The sequence below is a fragment of the Mycena indigotica genome (assembly GCF_014461135.1).
Source record: "Mycena indigotica strain 171206Taipei chromosome Unknown Mind.scaff0001, whole genome shotgun sequence".
In the NCBI taxonomy this organism is placed as follows: Eukaryota; Fungi; Basidiomycota; class Agaricomycetes; order Agaricales; family Mycenaceae; genus Mycena; species Mycena indigotica.
In genome coordinates, this window is record NW_023503000.1 from 2275328 (window position 1) to 2296625 (window position 21298).

General features: G+C 51.1%; 8 protein-coding genes across 8 annotated transcripts; 4 read left to right on the plus strand and 4 right to left on the minus strand.

Annotated features, from left to right (window-relative positions):
• Positions 1 to 5753: 5753 nt before the first annotated feature.
• MIND_00063000 (uncharacterized protein) lies at positions 5754 to 7559 on the plus strand (the record flags this gene model as incomplete). Its single annotated transcript, XM_037357591.1, has 6 exons — positions 5754 to 6078; positions 6131 to 6241; positions 6300 to 6745; positions 6794 to 7101; positions 7150 to 7425; positions 7478 to 7559. 6 exons carry the CDS (start codon positions 5754 to 5756, stop codon positions 7557 to 7559), a joined length of 1548 nt encoding a protein of 515 aa, XP_037225501.1.
• Positions 7560 to 7656: 97 nt separating this feature from the next.
• Positions 7657 to 8290, minus strand: MIND_00063100 (uncharacterized protein; the record flags this gene model as incomplete). The annotated part of the gene is made up of 2 exons (XM_037357592.1): positions 7794 to 8290; positions 7657 to 7738 (listed from the first exon to the last, which is right to left on the minus strand). The coding sequence occupies exons 1-2, from the start codon at positions 8252 to 8254 to the stop codon at positions 7657 to 7659; spliced, it is 543 nt and encodes a 180-aa protein (XP_037225502.1). The 5' UTR covers positions 8255 to 8290.
• Positions 8291 to 8431: 141 nt separating this feature from the next.
• MIND_00063200 (Transcriptional factor IIA alpha/beta subunit) lies at positions 8432 to 9506 on the plus strand (the record flags this gene model as incomplete). Its single annotated transcript, XM_037357593.1, has 5 exons — positions 8432 to 8482; positions 8552 to 8653; positions 8712 to 9296; positions 9347 to 9438; positions 9485 to 9506. The coding sequence occupies exons 1-5, from the start codon at positions 8465 to 8467 to the stop codon at positions 9504 to 9506; spliced, it is 819 nt and encodes a 272-aa protein (XP_037225503.1). The 5' UTR covers positions 8432 to 8464.
• A 67-nt stretch (positions 9507 to 9573) lies between these two features.
• MIND_00063300 (Terpene cyclase/mutase family member) lies at positions 9574 to 12292 on the minus strand (the record flags this gene model as incomplete). Its single annotated transcript, XM_037357594.1, has 12 exons — positions 9574 to 9906; positions 9957 to 10179; positions 10233 to 10338; positions 10389 to 10537; positions 10589 to 11013; positions 11060 to 11269; positions 11315 to 11450; positions 11496 to 11592; positions 11642 to 11763; positions 11819 to 11963; positions 12012 to 12111; positions 12161 to 12292. The coding sequence occupies 12 exons, from the start codon at positions 12290 to 12292 to the stop codon at positions 9574 to 9576; spliced, it is 2178 nt and encodes a 725-aa protein (XP_037225504.1).
• A 283-nt stretch (positions 12293 to 12575) lies between these two features.
• MIND_00063400 (Histone acetyltransferase) lies at positions 12576 to 14365 on the plus strand (the record flags this gene model as incomplete). Its single annotated transcript, XM_037357595.1, has 4 exons — positions 12576 to 12656; positions 12718 to 13652; positions 13701 to 13746; positions 13802 to 14365. The coding sequence occupies 4 exons, from the start codon at positions 12576 to 12578 to the stop codon at positions 14363 to 14365; spliced, it is 1626 nt and encodes a 541-aa protein (XP_037225505.1).
• Positions 14366 to 14413: 48 nt separating this feature from the next.
• Positions 14414 to 15092, minus strand: MIND_00063500 (uncharacterized protein; the record flags this gene model as incomplete). The annotated part of the gene is made up of 2 exons (XM_037357596.1): positions 14414 to 14878; positions 14928 to 15092. The coding sequence occupies 2 exons, from the start codon at positions 15090 to 15092 to the stop codon at positions 14414 to 14416; spliced, it is 630 nt and encodes a 209-aa protein (XP_037225506.1).
• Positions 15093 to 15352: 260 nt separating this feature from the next.
• Positions 15353 to 18347, minus strand: MIND_00063600 (J-kappa-recombination signal binding protein; the record flags this gene model as incomplete). Its single annotated transcript, XM_037357597.1, has 7 exons — positions 15353 to 15762; positions 15817 to 16647; positions 16702 to 16890; positions 16943 to 17353; positions 17400 to 18119; positions 18169 to 18195; positions 18251 to 18347. 7 exons carry the CDS (start codon positions 18345 to 18347, stop codon positions 15353 to 15355), a joined length of 2685 nt encoding a protein of 894 aa, XP_037225507.1.
• A 775-nt stretch (positions 18348 to 19122) lies between these two features.
• Positions 19123 to 20650, plus strand: MIND_00063700 (uncharacterized protein; the record flags this gene model as incomplete). The annotated part of the gene is made up of 4 exons (XM_037357598.1): positions 19123 to 19442; positions 19496 to 19731; positions 19778 to 19858; positions 19914 to 20650. The coding sequence occupies 4 exons, from the start codon at positions 19123 to 19125 to the stop codon at positions 20648 to 20650; spliced, it is 1374 nt and encodes a 457-aa protein (XP_037225508.1).
• Positions 20651 to 21298: the final 648 nt, after the last annotated feature.

Below are 21298 nucleotides of genomic sequence, written 5' to 3' on the forward strand. Positions count from 1 at the left end.
AAATCGTCGTCTTGCATCATGTTGGCCAATGCTGTTGTGTCGCTCCATTCTTCGAGGCTTTGGGTCAGGCCAGTGGAGTCGTCGTAGAGCGCCGTTGTGGTCATCAGCTGCTCCATGCTCACCCCAGCCTGTCGTTCCATCGACATCGAGCCTGCGCCATTGGGGGTCGGCATGGCCTCGCTCCATAAATCCATAGGAAGGATATGCTGGGGCGTTGGTGCGACTTGTATCGGCGCGTTGTCCGTGACCTGCATGTGCTGTGTGTTGTGCGGATTACGATCATGTGAGCCAGTGAAGACCGATACTTCAGTGTCTGGTTCTCCGAGCTGACTTTTTGTTGGACACATATCAGCGGGGTCCAATTGCTCAGCTTGTTTTCCCGCCTTTCTTGTGGGTGGTGGGGCCTCCCATGCCTGCAGCTCTTGCAGCAACTCCCAGAGACGGCCCGCTGTCTGCCATCTCGCCTCCATGAATTTGAGGATACGCATCGAAGTGCTAACATGTGCGAGTTCCTTGGCAATGTCGATAGGTAAACCCGCCCGTTTAACGCCGAAAAGGTTCAGAAGCAATACAACACCAGAAATAAATATGGCCGTCTGGTGACATAATCAGGATATTAGCAGACAGTAACAAGGCTAATACTGACTTGGACCGAAGGGAATGCTACACGTTGCACTCGTGTCAGCCAAACATCGACAACATGGATGGCGGATCGAGCAGCGCTGGTACAAATTGCGAGGGAAGGGAAAGCGAGGACAGTGGGTTGGTGGATATAGGGACGATGAATCTGATGCTTATTCAACACTTCAACGGCAACCAAGACATGGAAGGACATACCGTGATCTGGAGCCAGTAGTACATCGTATGTAGCGTTGCAGATTGGTCGAAGAAGACCCCAGTTCGATTAGGGTCCCATCGCACTAGATGTCATGACTGAGTTAGAGTGTCTCAAGAAGCTAATGGGACCCACAATGTGCTGGGAGAGAGCCTAGGAATTCGTTCATAGCACTGTCAAGCTCGCTAACAGCGCGCTGTTCCCAGTCGGTGCCATGAAGGCCCATCAATACCCGTGCCTTATTTGACGCATACAATCGGCGCAGAGTTGACCCCAGAATTTCGCAAAGTCGGATATGGCAGACGAAGTATGTGACAAGAGAAGGCTTTCCAGGAGGTTGCTGAAAGGCTTGTTGGGGGTCTGGAGTTTCCCAATATTCATCATCGACCTCAATCGGCAACTCCACATCGTAGCTGATACGTAGTGAGGGGACTGAAGACGAGGAGAGGTAACAGCGTACTCTTCGACATGTATTGCAGTTGGCCTCCCCAGGAAAGAGCACACAGTACGATCTAGTGTGAGTAGACACCTATTGAGCTGGTCAGAAAGACTTCTCCCGAGTAGAAGACACAGACCAGAATGCACGTTTCCACATTTCATGCACAGGACTGAAGGTTGTGCCATCGCGTTTTCGTCGATGTTCTCCTCGCTCTTGGATAAAACGGATGCCGAGACCCTGCATTAAGGTTGGGGCTAAATAAACCCTTGAAGTCAGCTGAATGCGGCTCACGAGATATAACCACGATGCTTGAGGCGAGGAAGTCCCCAGGGTATATAATGAGATCAACTGGGGGAACAGGATTTAGCGGGAATATTGGGTGAAGATTGGTTGTTACACTTACGCAATATAGCTGGACTTCATAAATGGAAGGCTCGTCGAACAAGGATTTGCGAACGATCTGCACTTGCTTAAAGAAATTCCAACCAGAAGACAGCGTCGACTTGGCCTCCGGAACGAAGACACGTGGATCATCGGAATACCGGGAAGCAATGGCTAAGACAGCGAGGACTAATCCACCGAACCGAAAATCATTCAAATGAAGGTCTTGCGCAACCGATCGCTCGAATGTCGGACGATGTAGTAAGGGCAGACCTGTAGAGGACTGAGTAAAAACAAAAAGGAAGGTCAACCAACTGACAAGGGTGGACGTTAGCAAAATATAAGTCCAGGAGCGACCTCATCAGATTATGCTCTGGGAAAACATACTGAGGTCGCTCGTCGTTAGCACTAAGCTCCCACTACAGTATGATGAGCACAGGTCTGGAGTGAAGTTAAGACATACCGGTCGTTGGTTCCAGAATTCAGGTCGACGGAACTGGGTCACTATAGGACGACCCAGGTATTCCTCCTTGACTGCAATTGCGTTTTTGACGAGCATGAAACCGCTGGACGAGCCAAAGAAACGATGCTAATGCGCGTCAGGAATGGAAATCTCTCTCTAGGATACGAACAAACCTTGAGCGCGCTCAGATTAAACTGTCGGAATCGTTCCGACAGTTCGTCATGAGAAAGGTCCTCCTAAACAACCGTTCAGGAATCAACGGAGCTGGATTGAATGCATAATCTACCTCAGGTAATGTAGCAACTGGGGATGGTGAAGCATCGTTGGGCGGCGAAGGGTACTTGAAAACTGATGTTGAAGGTAGATTGGAGGGTGGAGAGGCGTCGGGCTGGACAGTTCTTAACTTGGCTTCGAGGACAGAAACTTGCTGCTTCAACTCCTCTACGTGCCTAGAAGGATCGAGTTCAAGGAAAGCCTTCAATATGCTCGGACTCACTTGTTTTTGGGCCCCCTTTTGCGTGTCGGTTCCGCATGGGTGCACTCAGCATTGAATGATTTGCAATGGGAGCAGATTCCATCCGGCTGGGTTGCACTATCGCATCGAATTTTCCTCTTCCTACAAGAGTCGCAAGAGCGTTGGAGACGTCTACGCTTGATTTTGACTGGGGCTGCATCGAATTCGTCGTCGTCCGACATGATGAGTACTAATAAGTGATCGTCGGCGACTGCAACGCGAATCGCCTGCCGCTGATGTTTTGTGACCGGTATGTTGTTTGAATGCCAAATGAATTTATAATTATAAAAATGAAATATCAGTAAATAAATAGCAGATTTCGTGAAATACCATCTGATTTTCCTCGGATTTGCTTTCTTACTGTAAAATCAGGTTTTGTGTTGGCAACCTGAAACATTGGGTGTCAACGTCGGATATGTCACGCTATTGTCACAGCGTTACATCCTTGTCGCTTCCCACTACTCTCTCCCTCGAGTACCACGTTCCTTAAAACCCGTCCAAGACGGCGTCCTGTGCATTCTGCACCTCCACTATCCGATTTTCCGATACCCTCTCTAATACCAAATGGGATTTGAGCATTTTCGTGTAGGCTATGCTGGTGCTGGTATGCACTCTGGCGGCAAAAACAAGCATATCAAGCGTGCTGACCCCAAGCCTGCTGATGCCAGTATGTTTTTATTTTGGTGCAAAACCCTGGGCCGTTAGCTGACCCGATTCAAGGCTGCGCTACCGGTGCTTTCTATCAAGCCCCTTCGCTCGGTTCGACAATTGATGCCATGACCCCGCTCAATATCGCCTGGAAGCCATCGCTCAACTGTCTTCAGCCTCCCCCCGACCTTGTTGACATTTACCTCGACAATCCAGGTGCCGCTTCCCCTCGTCTCCATCTATGGCAGGGTGTCCCATATGCTGATGGCAACTACACCGTGACATTGCTTCCTCGTTGGTGGAATGCGACCGCTGCTACCAACCTGCAGATCATGGTAGTCCCCAATGGCTTACCGGCTTTCCTTTCCACTATCCCTGCTGGCCCTGTTTTCAAGGCCACCTATACGTCCAACGGAACTACACCTGCTGCTGCCGACACTTCGATCGTTAAGAGTGATTCGACGACTGTTGTAACCCCCTACCGTCGTTTCGGGTGTCTCCTCCCACCAGATGAGCCCTGGAAAGAAGGCTGCTGCTGTTCTGCTCCCCTTGCTCTTCGTTCTCCTTCTTGCCTTGGCCTACGTGAAGGTCTCTCGCGCTCGTGGTGCGGCCAAGCGCACAGAGTGGTCCGAGAAACTCGACAAGCGGATGTCTACCATCAGCACTGGCTGGAAGAGCATCACGCCTGCCGGAGCCACAGAGGCTGTTCGTCATTCTATGGCTCAACGCAACTCGTCCGCATTCTCATTTGGCTCAATCAATACTCCCAACATCGAAGGCGACCCCGTTGTTATGGGTGAAAAGCCCCGTGGGAGTCTAGATGTCAGCGAGAAGGATTTGCCTCGAACCAGCCTTGGCACTGGTGTTGGTGTTCGTCGTCCCCGTAACGCAAGCAACGCAAGCCCTCCGGATCGTGCCTCTCGTGCTATCTCCTTTGCGGACACTGCTCATCCTCGTCCTTCCGTAAGCTCTGCTTACTCACGAGGCAGTCGTGCTTTCCATGTCGGCTCCACTTACGGTGATCTCAATGGCGAGGACGCTCCTCCAGTCCCCGCTCTGCCTTCTCCTTCTCGCGCAAGTGCTTACGGTGAAGCTCAGCCAAGAAAGAGCACCAGTAGCAACAACGGAAACCGGGTGGCTTCTATCTATACTCATCACAACGGCAGTGCTTGGAGCAGCGGCGAGCGAGTTGTCGGAGTTGACGGCGGATTTGGCGCTCGCAGTGTCTCCCCCACTGGCCGTGTCCACACAATCAACTATCCATCTGCCCTCTCCATGGGTGCTTCTGTTGGTCTTTCTTCTCCTGTCCAATCAGATTTCTTAAAATTCTTTAGAATGATCACAATAACGGCTTTGCGTATGGCGAACAGGACAGTGCTGGCAGCTACTTCAGCCCTGTTACCCCGACACCATCGGCCAACGCTTTCAGCGCTGTATATGCCGAAGACCCCAGTGCGGACAGTGCTTATGGTGCTACGACTTTCGATGCTCCTCCTGAGATGACCAGCCCACGGCAAACAGCAGGACCGGTCAGTGGTAATTTCCTCTTTGATCCGGACTACTAACACATGAAGATAGCTTACACTTACTCCTGAGGATATTCGTCACCGCATGATAACACACAACGGTCCAAATGGTGACGGTGCCTGGCGACAAAGTGTCGATGAGGTGTTTGGTGCCCTAAGCAGTCAGTTTTCCTCTCGTTTTTGACCCTCCCTACCATTCATCTTGGTATTGTAGTGATGCGTACCGGTGGACCTGCCTCTCCTGACGCTGAGGATGAAACAGGCGACTATCTGTTTGCTCCCATGCCTGAAACTGTCTTTGCCTACCCCGGAACTCCTGCTGCCAGCAGCTTCAACAGTACGTTCATCAAACTCTTTCCTACTAGTCTTAAAAACATTTATAAAGGTACCGCTCCTGTCTCAGCTGCTCCCTCGTCACCTTTCGCAATGCCCATGTCTACTGAGCCGATGGCCAACTCGCCTGACGCGATGCTTCGTGCTTATGCCTCCAAGCATACCTCGGGTTCTGCCCCATCACCTCTTTCCAACAACACCGGGGGAGCTGAAGTTGTAACCTCTCTGCGCAACACTGGAATGCGTGTCTTGTATGAGGGCGGATCTCAGGGCCAAGCCCAGCCTTTGCGCAAGACGACGCTCATTCGTGCTGGTAAGGGTGCCCGTCTGTCAAAGTAAACAAACAGGGTTTTCCTTCTCGTGTACTTTTTATACTGTCATGCGCAGAGCGCCTCTTTCCATGGTACATAGCGTCGTTCTAGTTCGCTGGCTTTATACCCTACATTCGGGGAGAAGACCAGTCTGGTCATTTCCCTTTTTTTATTCTTAAATGTTTGTGTCTCTATAGTGTTGGGAAAATACCATCGTATTTGACTGTCTATGACGGGATTCAGAGAGTATTTAATGTGGGAATCTGATCACACACGTGACAGAACTTCTTTCGCCGGACCTCAATGCTCTTCTCGAGAACACTGCGAGGTGTAATCCCAACTCGCAGTCTTGCACGTCCCGCGACATCCTTCCGACGTCTTTCTCCTACTCTGTCACCGCGTTTCATGTCTCACCACGCTGGGGAATCGACTCTTCGACCGGAACCGGACAAAGTCTTGCAGGACATTGCAGACTACGTTCACAACTACAAAATCGACTCCCCGCTTGCATACGAGACTGCCCGGCTCTGTCTCATTGACACAATTGGTTGCGGACTCGAGGGTTTACGCTTCCCCGAATGCGCAAAACTTCTTGGTCCGGTAGTTGAAGGCACCGTTGTTCCGAATGGTAAGACTTGTTGTCGACCCGCACTTTTCCGTCTCGCTGACTCTCAAGCTAGGAACCAAGGTGCCGGGGACGAATTACCAGCTTGATCCTATTCGTGGTGCATTCAACATTGGGACTATCATTCGTTGGCTGGACTTCAACGACTGCTTCTTGGCTGCTGAATGTGAATTTAGCGGCTCTTCCGTGTTGGATCATTTATTTATCTGATAACCTATTTCAAGGGGGTCATCCATCGGACAATCTCGGCGCTATTCTCGCTGTTGCCGACCACCTCGCAAGGCAAGGGCAGTCCCTGACTGTGAAAGACGTTCTCGAAGGCATGATTAAGGCACATGAAATCCAGGGATCTCTTGCGCTGCTTAATTCGTACAACCGCGTTGGTCTCGACCATGTTGTCCTCGTCAAAGTCGCGTCAACGGCTGTGGTCTCGAAGCTGCTGGGTCTGACACGTGACCAAACCGTGGATGCAGTCTCTCAAGCGTGGGTTGACGGCCAATCGCTCAGGACATACCGTCATGCGCCGAATACTGGTCCCCGTAAGTCATGGGCTGCCGGTGACGCCTGCTCGCGGGCAGTCAATCTCGCTCTTTTGGTCAAGAAGGGCGAAAAGGGCTTGCCTTCCGTACTTACCGCCAAAACCTGGGGCTTTTATGATGTTTTGTTCAAGGTTGGCATCTTTTTGCTCTACTCTCTGTGGTTGCTTAGATGTTTTTAGGGCAAACCTTTCGAATTCCAGCGTCCTTATGGCTCGTATATCATGGAGAATGTTCTATTCAAGATCTCCTACCCAGCAGAATTCCATGCTCAAACTGCCGTTGAGGCTGCCCATATCGTCCACAAAAAACTCAAGGGCCTGGGCAAAACTGCCGAAGATATCAAGAGTGTCCGCATTCGCACACAAGAGGCGGCGGTTCGCATCATTGACAAGCAGGGACCTCTCGACAACTTCGCCGACAGGGACCACGCCATTAACTATATGGTCGCTTACCCACTTATCTTTGGTGAATTGACATCCGAGAGCTAGTACGTTTTCTCCTCTACATCATCAAAAATTGTCTTAGCCAGCTCTAGCACCGACGCATCTGCTGCTGATCCTCGTATTGATGCTTTGCGGGCCAAAATCTACTGCGTTGAAGAACCTCGCTTCAGTGTTGACTACCACGACCCTGAGAAACGGTCAATTGGCAATGCGCTCTTGGTCGAACTCAACGACGGAACGATGCTCGAGGAAGTTGAGGTCGAGTATCCCGTTGGCCACAAGCGGAGACGTGAAGAGGGTACCCCGTTGTTGATGAACAAGTTCCGCAGGCATATCTCCCACCATTTCGAGGAGGCACACCAGAACAAGCGGGTCCATTTTTCAGTCGGTTATCAACCTTACTAATTACCCCTTCCACAGGTTATTGGAGATCGTCTCGGACGCTTCGTCGTTATCGAAGATGCCGGTCGACAAGTTTACCGACTTGTTCGTCAAGCCTTGAATAGGGTAGCAAATGTTATTCGGACCCAACCAAATACAGACGGTATAACACCAAGCGCGAACTTAAGATAGCAGGGGGTATATCATGTTGTGGGACCTCAATTGCCATGTCGTCCAAGGGATGCAGCGGTGCGACTGACATCGTTAGCGACTGCCTGCTTGGCTTTGGCTCGCTTGTGTCTGTGGAAATCAACATGAGCCTCATATGATTTTTAGCTATTGAAGGAATGCTTACTCTTCTGCGGCCTCTCGTTCCAAAATGCGAACGTGTTCTTTTGCCTCGCGTACCATCGTTCTGGCAGCGGACAAGGCTCGGTCAGCTTCAACCTCCGCCTTTTCAGCGAGTCCAACTTTGGCTTTTGCGGCCATAATTTTGGGGTCTCTATGGACTGCATCGAGGTGGTTGTTGTTTCGATTGAAGAAACTGCCACTCCCACCACTCCGAACGCTGCCGCCACGAGCTAAGAAACGGTCGCTCCCTGAACTGCGGCCATCCAGACTGGAGTCTTCGGAAGATCGGCGACGGCTGAAGAAGCCACGGTGAGTATTGGTGGTTGCGGGTGGGGGAGGAGTCGGTGAGCGGTTGCGAGAGAATAGACCGCCTTTTTGAGGGGCCGGGGCAGGCTCTGGTTGGGCAGGCTGTGATTTGAAGAGAGGCATCTGACTGTTCGTGTAGCAAGCAAGGGACTCCACCATGCTCGATTTATAGTCGAAACCATGAGGATGACGTCCATACACTGGTCTGCCACTGAAGTCATCGTTGGGTGGAGTGGTCCTCGGACCGGCATTACCGGCAGATCGCCATCATGATGGTTGCAATGATGAGGGCGTGACGGACTGACGTGGGGCCTTATAAAGCGCTACTCTTGCGTCTTGCCCCCATTGCGGCGCGTCTTCGCCGCTGAAATGTCGAATAAAATTGTGGTGAGCCGCGCCTAGGTCTATAAACCAGCGTTGCATTAGTAACACTCTTTTGTTTTCTCTTTTTTTGAGCCCGGGATTTACCGGGCGGTTATTGACGAGGTCGTTGCTGCATGCAAACCCGAGTTTGAGGAGTACGGCGTTTCAGAGGAGGTCTTGAATGATCTTCAAAAGGTGGGAGAATGTCCTTGGAATAATCTGAACCATTTTTATTGAAGATAAACACCTTCAGAGATGGGAAGCCAAAGTAATCGCGTCGCGTGTCGCTGAATTTGATCCGCCCCCGCAAGTCGTGGTGCCCCAATACCCACCCCAGCCAGTACCACATTATCCACCTCCAGCTCATCATACTGCCAGTTATATTCAGCCTCCACCACTTCCACCACCACCAATTAAAGCTGAACATATGATCAAATCGGAACCACTGGACAGCCGCTATGCACTCAGTGCGCCACCTTATACCCTTCCACCGCTTCCTGGGCCAAAGCTGAATCTGCCACCACCAAGACAACCTCCTTCCAGTGGACAGCTGAACGTATTGTCGTTCCCTACTGGACCCCAGTCGCGTTTACCGTCGATTCCTCAAGTTGATGGGCCTTCGCATTCAGATGACTCTGATGACGAATCTCCACCGCCGCCCTCATTCGCGCCGCCTCGAGCGCTGCATCCGTCATTACCTCAGCCAGTTGCTTCTACTTCGACGTCAACAGTTGAAGACTCGGAAGCAATTAACAGCGATTTGGATGACTCTGATGAAGACGATGATCTGGAGGACGGGGCTGCGAACGTTGACATCCTATTTTGTACCTATGATAAGGTAGGTTTTGCCTTGGACCTATTTTTGGCGCCCACTTATCGCAAACCAAGGTCGCTCGTGTAAAAAGCAAGTGGAAGTGTGTTCTGAAGGAGGGTATGGTGCATGCCAACGGCAAAGACTACCTCTTCCAACGCTGTACTTGGTGAGCTCTCTTCATATTGATCTTGCGCTCTTTGACACTGTAACAGCGAGTTCAACTTCGAATTTTAACCCTGCTTTCCGATCTGCTGTGCTGTCCGACTACTTGTTGTACCATGTATTCATGTTGTGTTTTCTATTAGACGCTATTTCCACCCTCGATATATTTGTGAGCGAGCCCTAACATCCATACCGTGAAAGTCAGCTTGAACAATGGGTAGTTGATCGTGCATGTTGTGTTGAAAATTCCTTCGACTGCTTCCTGAGCCCATGAACCATCCTGACGACGGTTGAGATTAGAAGCAGCCACATAAGAAGTACTCGCCGGTAGCTGTCGCGCTCTAACCAGAGCGACTGCGCGTTTGAGGGGCTCTACATCAGGGTACCGTGCATAGATGAGAGCCAGTGCCGCCCAACTCGTTTGTACCACTTGACTCTGCTCGTGATGAATATACGTCCTCTCGATGCATGACTTGAAGTATGATTTAGTCGTCAAGATCAGTAAAACCAAGGACACGCTACCCGATAGCTTTCCCCCCACCCTCCATCCGTCATTTGCTTCGAGATGAGAAACTCACAAGCACGTTTAACTGATGCGCTATTCGCATATGTTTCGCCACCGAGTGCAAGACTCTCTAGTGCGAACATCATGGCGTAGGTAAAGCAAATTCCCCATGAACCGTACCATGACCCGTCAGGCCGTTGTTGGGTGTGCAAATATTGGATCGCAAGGGCTGTTGTACGGCTGTGGAAAGTCGGTTAGCGGTATCCGAACACCAAAGGATTAGGACGACTCACTCAATATCTTTCTTGCGATACTCGGGATGATGCTTTTGAAAAATGCGTAGAGCAGTTATTACGGAGGTGGTACATTCAACATAGGTGTGTTCAGTCATCGTGTTGCCTTGGAAAACAAGTTCAAAGATGTTAATGAGGGTGGTTGGAAATACGAACCGAAAACCTCTGTCGCGTTCAGAGATTCTAGGACCTGTGGTGCGCGGATGAGTTCGTAGCTTGCAAATCCACCATCACTGTTCTGCATTCCGAGCATGAGGTCAACCGCGTCGAAGAGTCGCGCGTCTGAGACTAGTTTGGGTGCATCCCTGACCATGGTTATCAGATCAGTAATTCGGTTTGGTAAAGAGGCACTGTACCTCCAGCTATTTTGCATATACAGAACAGCCTTCAAGCCCTCGCCGGTGCAGTCGGTTAACGTGTAACCTTGCTCTTTGGTACTAAACGACCACGCGCCCTTGGTCGGATGCCGATATGCAGTCTTGAAATGCTTCGGGTTGTGTCGGATTTGGGCTTCATCGAGCCAGTTGAGCATCTTTAATGCTGACTCTTGATTTTCTTCCTCGTTGATGAGACCAGTTTCCGCCAGTGCCTGAGCGATGAATGCCGTGTCCCAAAGCTGACTCCCGTTGGTGCCTGAGGCAAGCATACCATCCGGTGTGACCCACATCACATCCCCTCGAGATGCAATGTGTTGTGCGACAGCTGTGCTCTCTCTTCCCTCTGCGTGGAATCGACAAACGAGATGCAGCATTTTCGAGACCGGAGCGATGTCTTGGAAGTTCTACTGGCATGTGAGTATATTCTTCTCAAGTCTTAAGTGAACTAACTGTGTTTTCGTCTTCCATGCAGATGAGCTGGTAAACACGATCAAGAGCCCGTCGTTGAAGAGGTCGGATTGTGAATGTTTCGACAGTTGCACTCAAACAGAGGTTCATGAAGCGTAACAAAAGCGTTCGTGGCGCATGTAAGTCTCCTGGCGCAATGTTGTCGCGCTGGGCAGGCCAGAAGATGGAATTGTAAGGCTCCATGTATAATTCCTGCTATGGTTGAACAGGTGATGACGGTTTGAGGAGGTGAATGACCTTGCGCAAAGCAGATGTGAGGGGTGTGAGGGTAGCTTTGAACCGCACGCGGTATAGATACGTCATGGGTAAGAATACTGAGCGATTCTGGACCCACCAACGGCTGGGGTGAAAAGGTAGCCAGTCCGGCAGTAACCTACGATGGGGTTCATATTGGGAGAAAGGGTGACTATCCTCGCACCATAACTCTGGAGGCATGGGATTAACGCCTTCCCATTCATAACAGCCCAGAAGACAAAGCCAAACTTTACCCCAGGTAGGACACGCAGCGGCTCCGCCTGAGCTAGTTGTTAACTCGAGTGAACAGTCTGAAGGAAGAACATCAACCAAGTTCATGGAGCGTTTTGCGTGCCTTTACAGCAGTTGGTTGTTGGGCATCTACTCCAAGTAGTCGTAGTGAGACGTAGTTCAAAGCAGTTCCAAGCATGGTAGAAGGACCTCCGACGTGCCTGGAACATGAGTAAGTATTATGGATCAGACTTTGCGAAAAACAAGACGTCTCACAAACCCCAGCCCCCATCCACAGGATGTGCAGTATTCTGCAGATACCGAATCATTTCAAGGCGTTCGGGCTCCATGAATGGAGCTTCGACAATATAGCTTGCAATGACAAGACCAGGTAGAATGAACATAGGCCCTCCATACTCTCCTTTATGACGAATTCAGAGTGTTATCCTCGGAAACTTTGACTTTTTACCTGGGAAGTGACCATCAGGGGCCTGTAGATGTTTGAGGAAGTGGTAGCCGTTGCGCGCAGAGTCCAGCGCATTTTTTGGCGGAGTGAGAGATGGTAGATTCTGGAGAGTATGTCAATCCAATAGCCGAAGATTTTTCCTGAGCTCTTACCAGAGGGATTCCGAGCCAATAACGATCGATTTCGTTTTGTGGACGCCGTAGACTCTCTTCCTCTGATAAGTAATCCCATGCATGACTCCCTCCAGCTCCTAGTTTGATTCTCCAGCGACCGAGCTCCGTCATAGCGCGATAGAGTGGTATGGGAATAAGAAAGTGGAACGATTTTTGGTTGCGCCATCATAAAGTGTAACCGACAATGCCGATGGGGGGTGAAAGCCTGAATTTGAAGGCGGCGTTCCGACTTTAGTAGGAATATTCGAGGAGGTTTACAAGATCTACCATCGCGGTAGCAGTGAAAGCAGGACAAAACCGGAGGTTCCCGTGACCGTGCCTGCCGATTTTCACCGTTGTGGCGTGAGTCAACCAAGAGCAAAGGGACGACTGCAACCTCTAGCTCGCCCTTTTCATGTCCCCTTCCAACAATGCTTCTGAGGAAGTCGTCTTGGGACCCCCTCCCATCACGCCAGGTGGCACCTATACTTTGCAGGTTGATTTTTCTCTTTTAGTTCCTTGTCACTCCCACCGCCCTTGCTCACACACACACTTAGACTGTCTCTGTAGGCTGCAAAATCTTTATTCGACGACCAGGGCCCGATGGCGAAACTGAAGAACGACTTGCTGAGATACTGTCAATTCGGGACCGAGCTGCAAATCCATCTGCCCGCAACAAGGAGGTGAAACAAGAGGACCCGGCAGACAAGTGGGAGTTCTTTGTACACTGGGATACTTTCAACAAGCGGCTTGACGAGTGGGTTGCTGGCTCGCGCCTAATCCTCTCCCGTGATCTCGAGTGGCCTCGCCCCAAGGTGATCCAGCCTAAAAAGCAACCACCAGCGGCCAAGGACACCAATAAGAAGGTCCCCAGTAAAGCACCGAAGAATCAGCTGCTCAGAAAGGCGACAACAAAGGCGGCATCCATATCCAAATCTCCCCTCCCTATCACACCTAGTTTCTCTGCTTCCCCTTCACCACGACCACTGAAACGGAAACTTGAGGAGGAAGAAGAGGAGTTTGACGGAGATGAAGATGCCGACGCAGAAGGAGAAATGGATGTTGACGCCGAGTTTGACCTCAGTTTATCTGAGCCAGCGCCTAGTACAGAGCCACCCGACACATTCAGCAAAGAACAAGAAATCGAGAAATTGCGGACGTCAGGCTCGATGACCCAGTCTGTTTCTGAAATCGCACGAGTCAAAAACCTGAATCGCATCCAAATCGGCAAGCATGAGGTTGATGCGTGGTATTTCTCGCCTTATCCCAAGGAATACGCCCATCTTCCGGTGCTTTACATCTGCGAATTTTGTCTTTGCTTCTTTCCCTCCGAATTCATGCTTTCGCGACACCGCACCCGATGCACTCTTCTCCACCCGCCTGGTAACGAAATCTACCGATGCGACGACATTTCCTTCTATGAGATCGACGGCAAACGCCAACTGACTTGGTGTCGAAACCTCAGTTTACTGTCCAAATGTTTTCTTGATCAGTGCGTTCCCAACAACACTTGCTTGGTTGTGATTAACAAATTGAACAGCAAAACTCTGTATTACGATGTAACTCCCTTCATGTATTATGTGATGGTGCGTCTCTTTGTCTTACTCTCTCTCTCTTTCCCTCTACTAAATGTCTGCCAAGGTCCAACGGGACTCTGCCGGCTGCCATGTTATTGGCTACTTTTCGAAAGAAAAGGAATCAGCAGAGAACTACAATGTGGCCTGTATTCTTACCCTACCTCAACACCAACGATATGGCTACGGAAAGCTCTTGATCGAATTCTCCTACGAGCTCAGCAAGAAAGAAGGCAAGCTGGGAAGTCCCGAGAAGCCGTTGAGTGACCTTGGGTTGCTCGGCTATCGGTCTTATTGGGCCGACACGATCTTGGAACTCCTCATGAAACACACGGATGGTGACATGAGTATTGACGATATCGCCCAGAAAACCTCCATTACGCATGCTGACATAACCAACACGTATATGCCCTCTTTCCTCGTCCAAGTCGCAAATACTGATAGCCAACCTAGGTGTGCGACATTGGGTTTGTTCAAGCACTACAAAGGCACACACATCATCTGCCTCAGTGATGCCGTCGTCGAGCGCTACGAGAAATCCAAAGCAAAGCGAAAACGGCGCATAGACCCTGAATGCTTGCGTTGGAAGCCACCAGTTTTTACGAGAGATCAACTACGGTTTGGGTTTTAGCGTATATCTACTTAGGTTCGTCTGTACAGTAATGTTTTGTCGCCTCGTTTATTGGCGCTCGTCTTCGTCATGACCCTGGGGCTTACGCGTGGCCCGCTTTCTAAACACAATGCCCTCTTCCTCGTCGAGATCGACCAGCTTCTCGTCTGGCGGCAAACTTTTTCGGGTGATCGTTGGCGAAGGCGGACGCGAGGCGGCTGGAGAGAAGAGACCAACACCGGACAACTTCAAGCTGTTTGGCTCTGAGGTGAAATATGCTTCCTGGGAGGGGCTCGCGTTTTCCATGTTCAGTGGGGGGAGCGTATCGAGGGGGCTTATGTCGCATTGGAGTGCAGGCCGACCCTCTGTCTTGGTCACCGTGGTCATAGCGTCAGGCGAAGACGGCATGATCTGCACAACTGGAACCCGGCCTTTGCCCTTGCCAGTGCCGTGGATTGTCTTGTTGTCGCTTGTCGATGCATCGGTGAGATCGATGACCCCAAGGGTTCGCGCTATTCCGTACGAGACAATGTCCTACAAGACATGACAAGGTTTCTTCGCCTTTAAGACTACTACTACTCACCACAAGAATGAGGAGAAGGAAAGGGATGATGAGCAAAATCGCAAGAATGCGGCAGACATATGCAGTGTGGGAGATCCATGATGTTGGCTGGTCCGTCCACCGCCACAAGGAGTCGACATATAGTCTCCAGACGATGTTTGGAGCAGACGACAGTGAGAGGGACATGAATAAAGTTCGGCGTTTCCTATCTAGGGCACTCGTCACGGGATCACACTTTTTTGTTCCCTCTCAGTGGACGGGTATAGCATTAATACAAGCAAGGTCGACACAATGGCAGTAAAAAGTACACAGTCTATACGGAACACCCCTTCCCCACTCCTCTCGCCATCCGTCCGAGTTGAAAACATACAGGTAGTCGATAAAGCACGGCAGCAAACGGGGAAAGCACATAACAAAGACATAACAAGCATGCAAACACTGCCCAATTAAGGATAGTAGACGTTCGAGGGGAAAACAACACCGTCGGAACGGATGAGGATCAGGGGTCGTCGTTTTTGCGAGCCTTGTTCAGGCGGAAGACAGCCCAATACCTCGTTGCACCGAATCTCCACATATGGTGAAGGATCAGCACCGAAGAAAACAGACACTGGGTCTGTCTTTGAGAAGTTTTCCCCATACACAGTGAGCAGTTTTGACGCATGAGGGTTTGGCTTGGTCAAAACATTTCTGGCTCCGGCATTGTGGTGTTTGGGTGCCTCTGCTGCCCGATCTGGGGGAAGATACTTGACAAGAGCAGGGAATGGGGTAATAGGCTTCGATGGAACAGCATATGACCCTGAGGCGCTTTGGCTGTCGAGCAGCACCGGTGGGATATAGAAGTTGTACCGAACTTGGTCTGGGAAATGTCATTAAACAGGAGAAAAAAGCACGCGGCCATGTGAGAGCTTACCGGTTCCAACGATCGTCCACACGCTTGTCTCCCCAATATCGACTTGCCAAAGTGCTCCTGATGACGCACCGCCATCACTGGAAGACCCACGTCTCGTTGAAGTGACTGATCCAGCAGAACTCGGGCGACGGCGACCTTTCGGTCCGTTCTTGTTGATGGGACTGATGCCGCCAGCACTCGTCGAGCCACGCTTCTTCTTCACTCGCCCGCCATCATTGGACAAGAAGTCAGGTGACGCGGAAGGTGAAGTAGGGGCGCTGCTCCCGGTGGCTGAGTGAGGGAAATACTCGCTGCCAGCCGCCGAAGCAGGTCCGGACGACAATGGCGAGGCGGGCATGGGAGGTGAGTTCGTGCCATTCGAAATACCATTCCATTGTCGCCCATCGATAGGGCGGTAAGTGTTGACCTTCTCGCCCATGCAAGACAAGAAGGCCCCCGAAGTACCCGGAGTACCGGGCTCAGGCATTCCCCGAGCGGGATCATAAACCTCGAAGGCAATTTTGTGAAGCTGGGAAACCGGGTCTCCACAAACTTCTCCCGGCGCACAATAATGGTCGGCAACTCCTTTGGCGCCTTCCACTAGGCCACCACCAACAACAGTAGTTTGGTGGTCAACCTTACGAATAATCAGGACTGGGCTGACAACGCCAGATGTAAGGCATTGTAAGACCACAGTCTGATTGTAGTAGATGGGGATTTGAGACCCATTGTTTGCGAAGGGGACAGCGTTGGGTGGGGGTGAGGGGTAATCTAATTGTGGAGGTGGAGGCGGTGGGGCATCGATACCGCCCGCCGGTTTGTTGATGTCCACGATGTACATTACGAACGGATCTGAACAGATGAGAGTTAGCAATTTATTATTATTCTTGTCATGTCGTTACGAACCCCAACTGGCGGTCCGGGCAATGAAGGAAGGGGTGTTGGTCCGTGTGCGGTGGTCGAGACCAGTTAAAGGGGCTCCATCGGAACCCTTGAAGGATGAACCTGAGCCAGACACGCAGAGGTACTTGGTCGACACCGTTTGTGAACGCAGACGGTGGAAGAGAGAGATTGTTGACCCATGATTGATGCAAACTGGCCAAAGTCATAAGCGACAGCGGAACCAAATTAAAATAGATATATATACGTTCGAGATTCTTGGCACTTTGACGTTTTTTGCTAGGCTTGCTGATGACCTTGATGGGTCGGCTTGGGAACGTGCCAATGACCCTCTCAGGTTCTTCGTCCGTGGCTGGTGCGGTAATCCTCACCAGCGCTTCCACCTTTTTCTTCTTCTCGTCGACGTCGGAGATGAAGAGCTGCTTGCCAACACATCGACCAGTATAGGTCGTTCCAGTAGGAGGATCTGAGATATCAAAAGATTTCCCAGATGCACTGGTCCATTCAATAGAGCCTTCTTGCGGTGCTGGCTCCCCAGAGATGGAGATGAGAACTCGAGGAGGACATAATTTTGGCTCGTCCCCGCGACGAATGACCTCGTTCCACCACGAGTTGCCGATCATGATAGCGGTCGGCGGTGGACAAAGGAATCTGGTCACTTTTGTCAACGCCATGTGTTGTGCCTTGCTGACTGGGTAACGCACCGTTTTTCCGTACCATACGATTTCTGGGCAACCTTACTAGACATGACGATGAGGGTCCGCTCGCCAAAGGCGAGTCGGTTGGGGGTCCGAACATATTGTTCGAGATATGGTCTGACCAACAATTAGTTTGAATAAAGAAATGATGGAAGACGGCATGCCGAATGAAAGTGAGGATATCACCAGAGCCACCCATAGGTCGGGGTTGTAGGTTCATTTGGCGAAGGGTGTCGTCGATGGCACGGGCACCATTCAGCTCAGGGTTTGACATATAGTGTGGCATATCGTCGTATGGCGGCTGCCTGAAGTCACCGCGAATGGCATTGGGAGCCACACCAACCATGTCAGAGCCGTGCATTGGTGGCGGGGCCGGATTAAAGCGATGGTCGGGAGGGAAACGTGGAGGGAGTCTGTCAGGGAATTGTGACCCTGCAAACGGCATATACTCGTCGGGAAAGTCGGCTTGGTAATTGTTGGAACCAAGGCGGCGGTCAGAACCAAGATCGGGATAGTTGGGAGGGTAGTCCTTGAATGAAGGCGTCAATGGAGAAACCTTGCCACTGTTGTAGCTGGGAAGTGACCCCAGGTCGGGGTAGGTACCATTACTCGATTGGTAGGACGCGTCTGGGAACGATGGAGGATAAATTTGGTCGACATAGCGAGGAGGAGCGAGGGACGATGAAGAAGAGGAGTTGGTGCGGTAATTAGAGTCAAAAGGATGGCCTGGGAGGGTGATTGAGACATAGTTTGGGCGACTTAACCGAGCACAGACCTTCTGGGTTGTCGAAGTGGTGGGCGTCTGGGCAAAAGGTTAGTAGTGGTCGATCGTTACGAAGTGTTTTATTAGAGCTTACCATGTGGTGGATAGTCGAGCGCGGACATTTTTGGGTCGCGCGAAGTGGGATTTAGGATGCCTTGAAGGTCCCAGGAGGAGGAAGAGGTCGAGGTCATCCGTCACAGCGTGACTTTATTCTTTACTCTGTCTTTATAACAAGTCTCTTAACGCCTCGGCTTCTCTGTTCGGCTGGATAGATCTCAAGATTCCAACCCAACGGCTAACCCCGTTGTAGCATTCCCCAGTTTTCCCTCGCTCGATTGTATCGGCAACATTTCTTCCCACCAATCTGCTCCATTGCGCCCTCCTACTCACTCGCTGGTTCACTTAGACTGCTCAATACTGACTCGATACCAATGGCAGAATGACGTTACCCCACTGATACATAGCGCCAAGGAACCATCTTCTTGAAAAAAGATGCAGTAAAGTAATATGGATATGGAGTAGCCTGTAGAGGTCGCCGTGAACCGGAGCCAGTGCTCTATCCAATACTGCGGAAGTCTTGATGTTTTCGTAACTTGTCTGATTCGAAGGCTTTCCACCAATTGACCCCGACGTTACCTCTCTCGCGCCTTCATAATTGTGGTCATTGTCCTCGTGGGGAAGGGGCTACTTACGAGCGCTGAGCGTCGACAAGACCACTGCCTGATGAATTTTGAGACAAAAAATTCAAGCTTGATATATGCTGTGTAATCAAGCTGCGGTCAGCCGTGTGACGGCCCGCCGTCGTAACACTTTTGGTCGGCTTGTTTCGCACCACTATCACCCAGCTCAACCAGAATCATCGCCGTATACAGTGGGGAGCGACGAGGCCTTCCACTCTCCCTTTTTCCTTTATCTCTGTTGTGACAACAGCACGCGCAACCGTGACATCGGCTCCCTTGTCCGACCATGGCCTCCTACCGTCTGGAGGCACCAAGGGCCCGACTCCCTCCGCTCCAGGTTGACAAGCCATCGTCATACTCATCGTCGGAGCCCCTACTCTACAATTTACCTGTCGCTCATTCAACATCACCGCCAACATCTCGTCCAACAAGTCCTCGCTCCCCCAAGTCAAGGCTTACTTCTCCTACCTCCCCCACATTTGCACGCTCAAGAACACCCATAAGTGCTCGCCCAACTCCTTCCCCAACCGCACGCACTCGTTCCGCTACACCGATAGGTGTCAGTTCCAGCGAGTTGGATCAATTTGCCGAATATTGTCGCGCTTGGTGTGTCACTCGTTAATTAACAATGTTTCCTTTTTAATCCCAACTTCTTCCAGGTATTTCGACCAAGACGATAGCGCCGGTCGGTTGATGACCCAAACTCTTGCCAATCTTCCGTCTTCCCAGCGTGCTCCGTACTCCCGACTGCAAGCTTCTATCCGCTCGGCTTTCCATCGCTCCGTCAACGCCAGAAAAACTGCTGAATTTCGCGCTACTCTAAGCGCAACACTTCCCGGTGCAAGCCTGACACCTCATGCCCGAGCGAACCCTAACGGAAACGTGGCCAAGAAAGGTGCGGTCTGTGCACATGCGCGCTTATCGAGCTAAATTCAACCTAGAACGCTACGAACGATTTGAAAGATTCGTTCGAACCTGGTGCTCCATGGGTATGCCAGGGCCACAGCCCTTCTTTCAAAGTCGTACGTTGCGTGAATCTGGCTTTCGAACTCTTTCTTTAACTTTGTTTTCTACCAGTTTGGGCCATTATGCGGCTACAGATTGTACCAGAGACTATTGGTGGTGCAGGTCAGAACGTTATCATGTGGGAATTCAACGACGCCGTCTTTCGAGAGAGCGCTGGTCGGGACTTTATGCTTGATGCCATCGACGTCCTGAAGGGTGTGCTGGCATTTCAAGAAACTTCTTCTTCCAGGCGTGTTTCGGGCCTGCCTAATGACTATCAAGCCCCAACCATTCACGCTCGTTCACAATCACAACCCATATCCTCGATCTCCCCGAATGTTCAGCCGAAACGCGCTCGCGCCCCAAGTGACCCGTTTTTGGATACGCCGACAGTCACCCAGTCGCTTTCCTCTTCTCCTTCGTCGAATACCTCCGCTCTTCTCAGTAACCAGACGACACCTGAAGACCTCATGCCCCAGCTGTCTTCTAACATGACAGACGATGCCGAAGATCCGATAGACGACGTTGACGAGGAGTATCTTCGAATATGGACTTCACCAGATCTGACCAACCCGGAATTCGTGGACCTTTTAAAGGTGTTTCCCGCTTTCATCACGCGTCGCACCCTACCCCGATTCCCGGTCACAATGGCCTCCAAGGATGTTGAACAAGGCCTGAATGAGCTGGAGGGCAAGACACTTCAATTTGGCACTGGGACTATGTGGGTGAGCTCCATACCGCGGAGCGAGGGTTACCAAGGGGGGTTTTGGGCCCGGTTTATTTTATGGTGGAAGCAGGTCTTCTGCTAATGGACGTTCAACTGCACTGTATCTCCCATTCCATTCCACCGATCTGAACTATTCGCATCTGCATACCAATTGTACCACTCCCGATATCAAGTTTGAATAAATCGAACTAGAGTCGTCGTGTGAAAACACTGCATATTTTTGGAAATCAGTCGTTTTGGGTCACGCGAGACCTTCTCAATTCACCGCAATCCAGTCCCATGGATGTTGCAGTTGTGCCACTGATTCGGACAGGCTCAACTCATTCCGTTTCCGCCGATCTGACCTCTCGCGGGCCTCCGTCCACTCAAAGATAACCTGTCCATTGATTGGCTGGGAAGGAGCTCGCCAAGGCTATTCGCCATGAGCTATGAAAAGACTTTTACTGGACCATCGAACCGCTTGCCAATCCACTGGTTCTCCGCCTCTGATAGTGGGCCAATGGAATAGACTGGTATCCTTATCCGGCGCCCTTAAATGCTGCACAATCATGCTGACGCAAACTGACGAGGCTTAATTCACCTTGATCTCACGCCCCCGCTGGGATTTGCCATTATGCAACGACCGGCGAGCAGGCGTCTTGCGCGAGTGTCGCTGGTCAAAGTTCGAGGCTTCTCGTCGGAAAGCGGCTTGAAGTTCATCAGGTATCGACTGAGCATCAACCATAAGCAA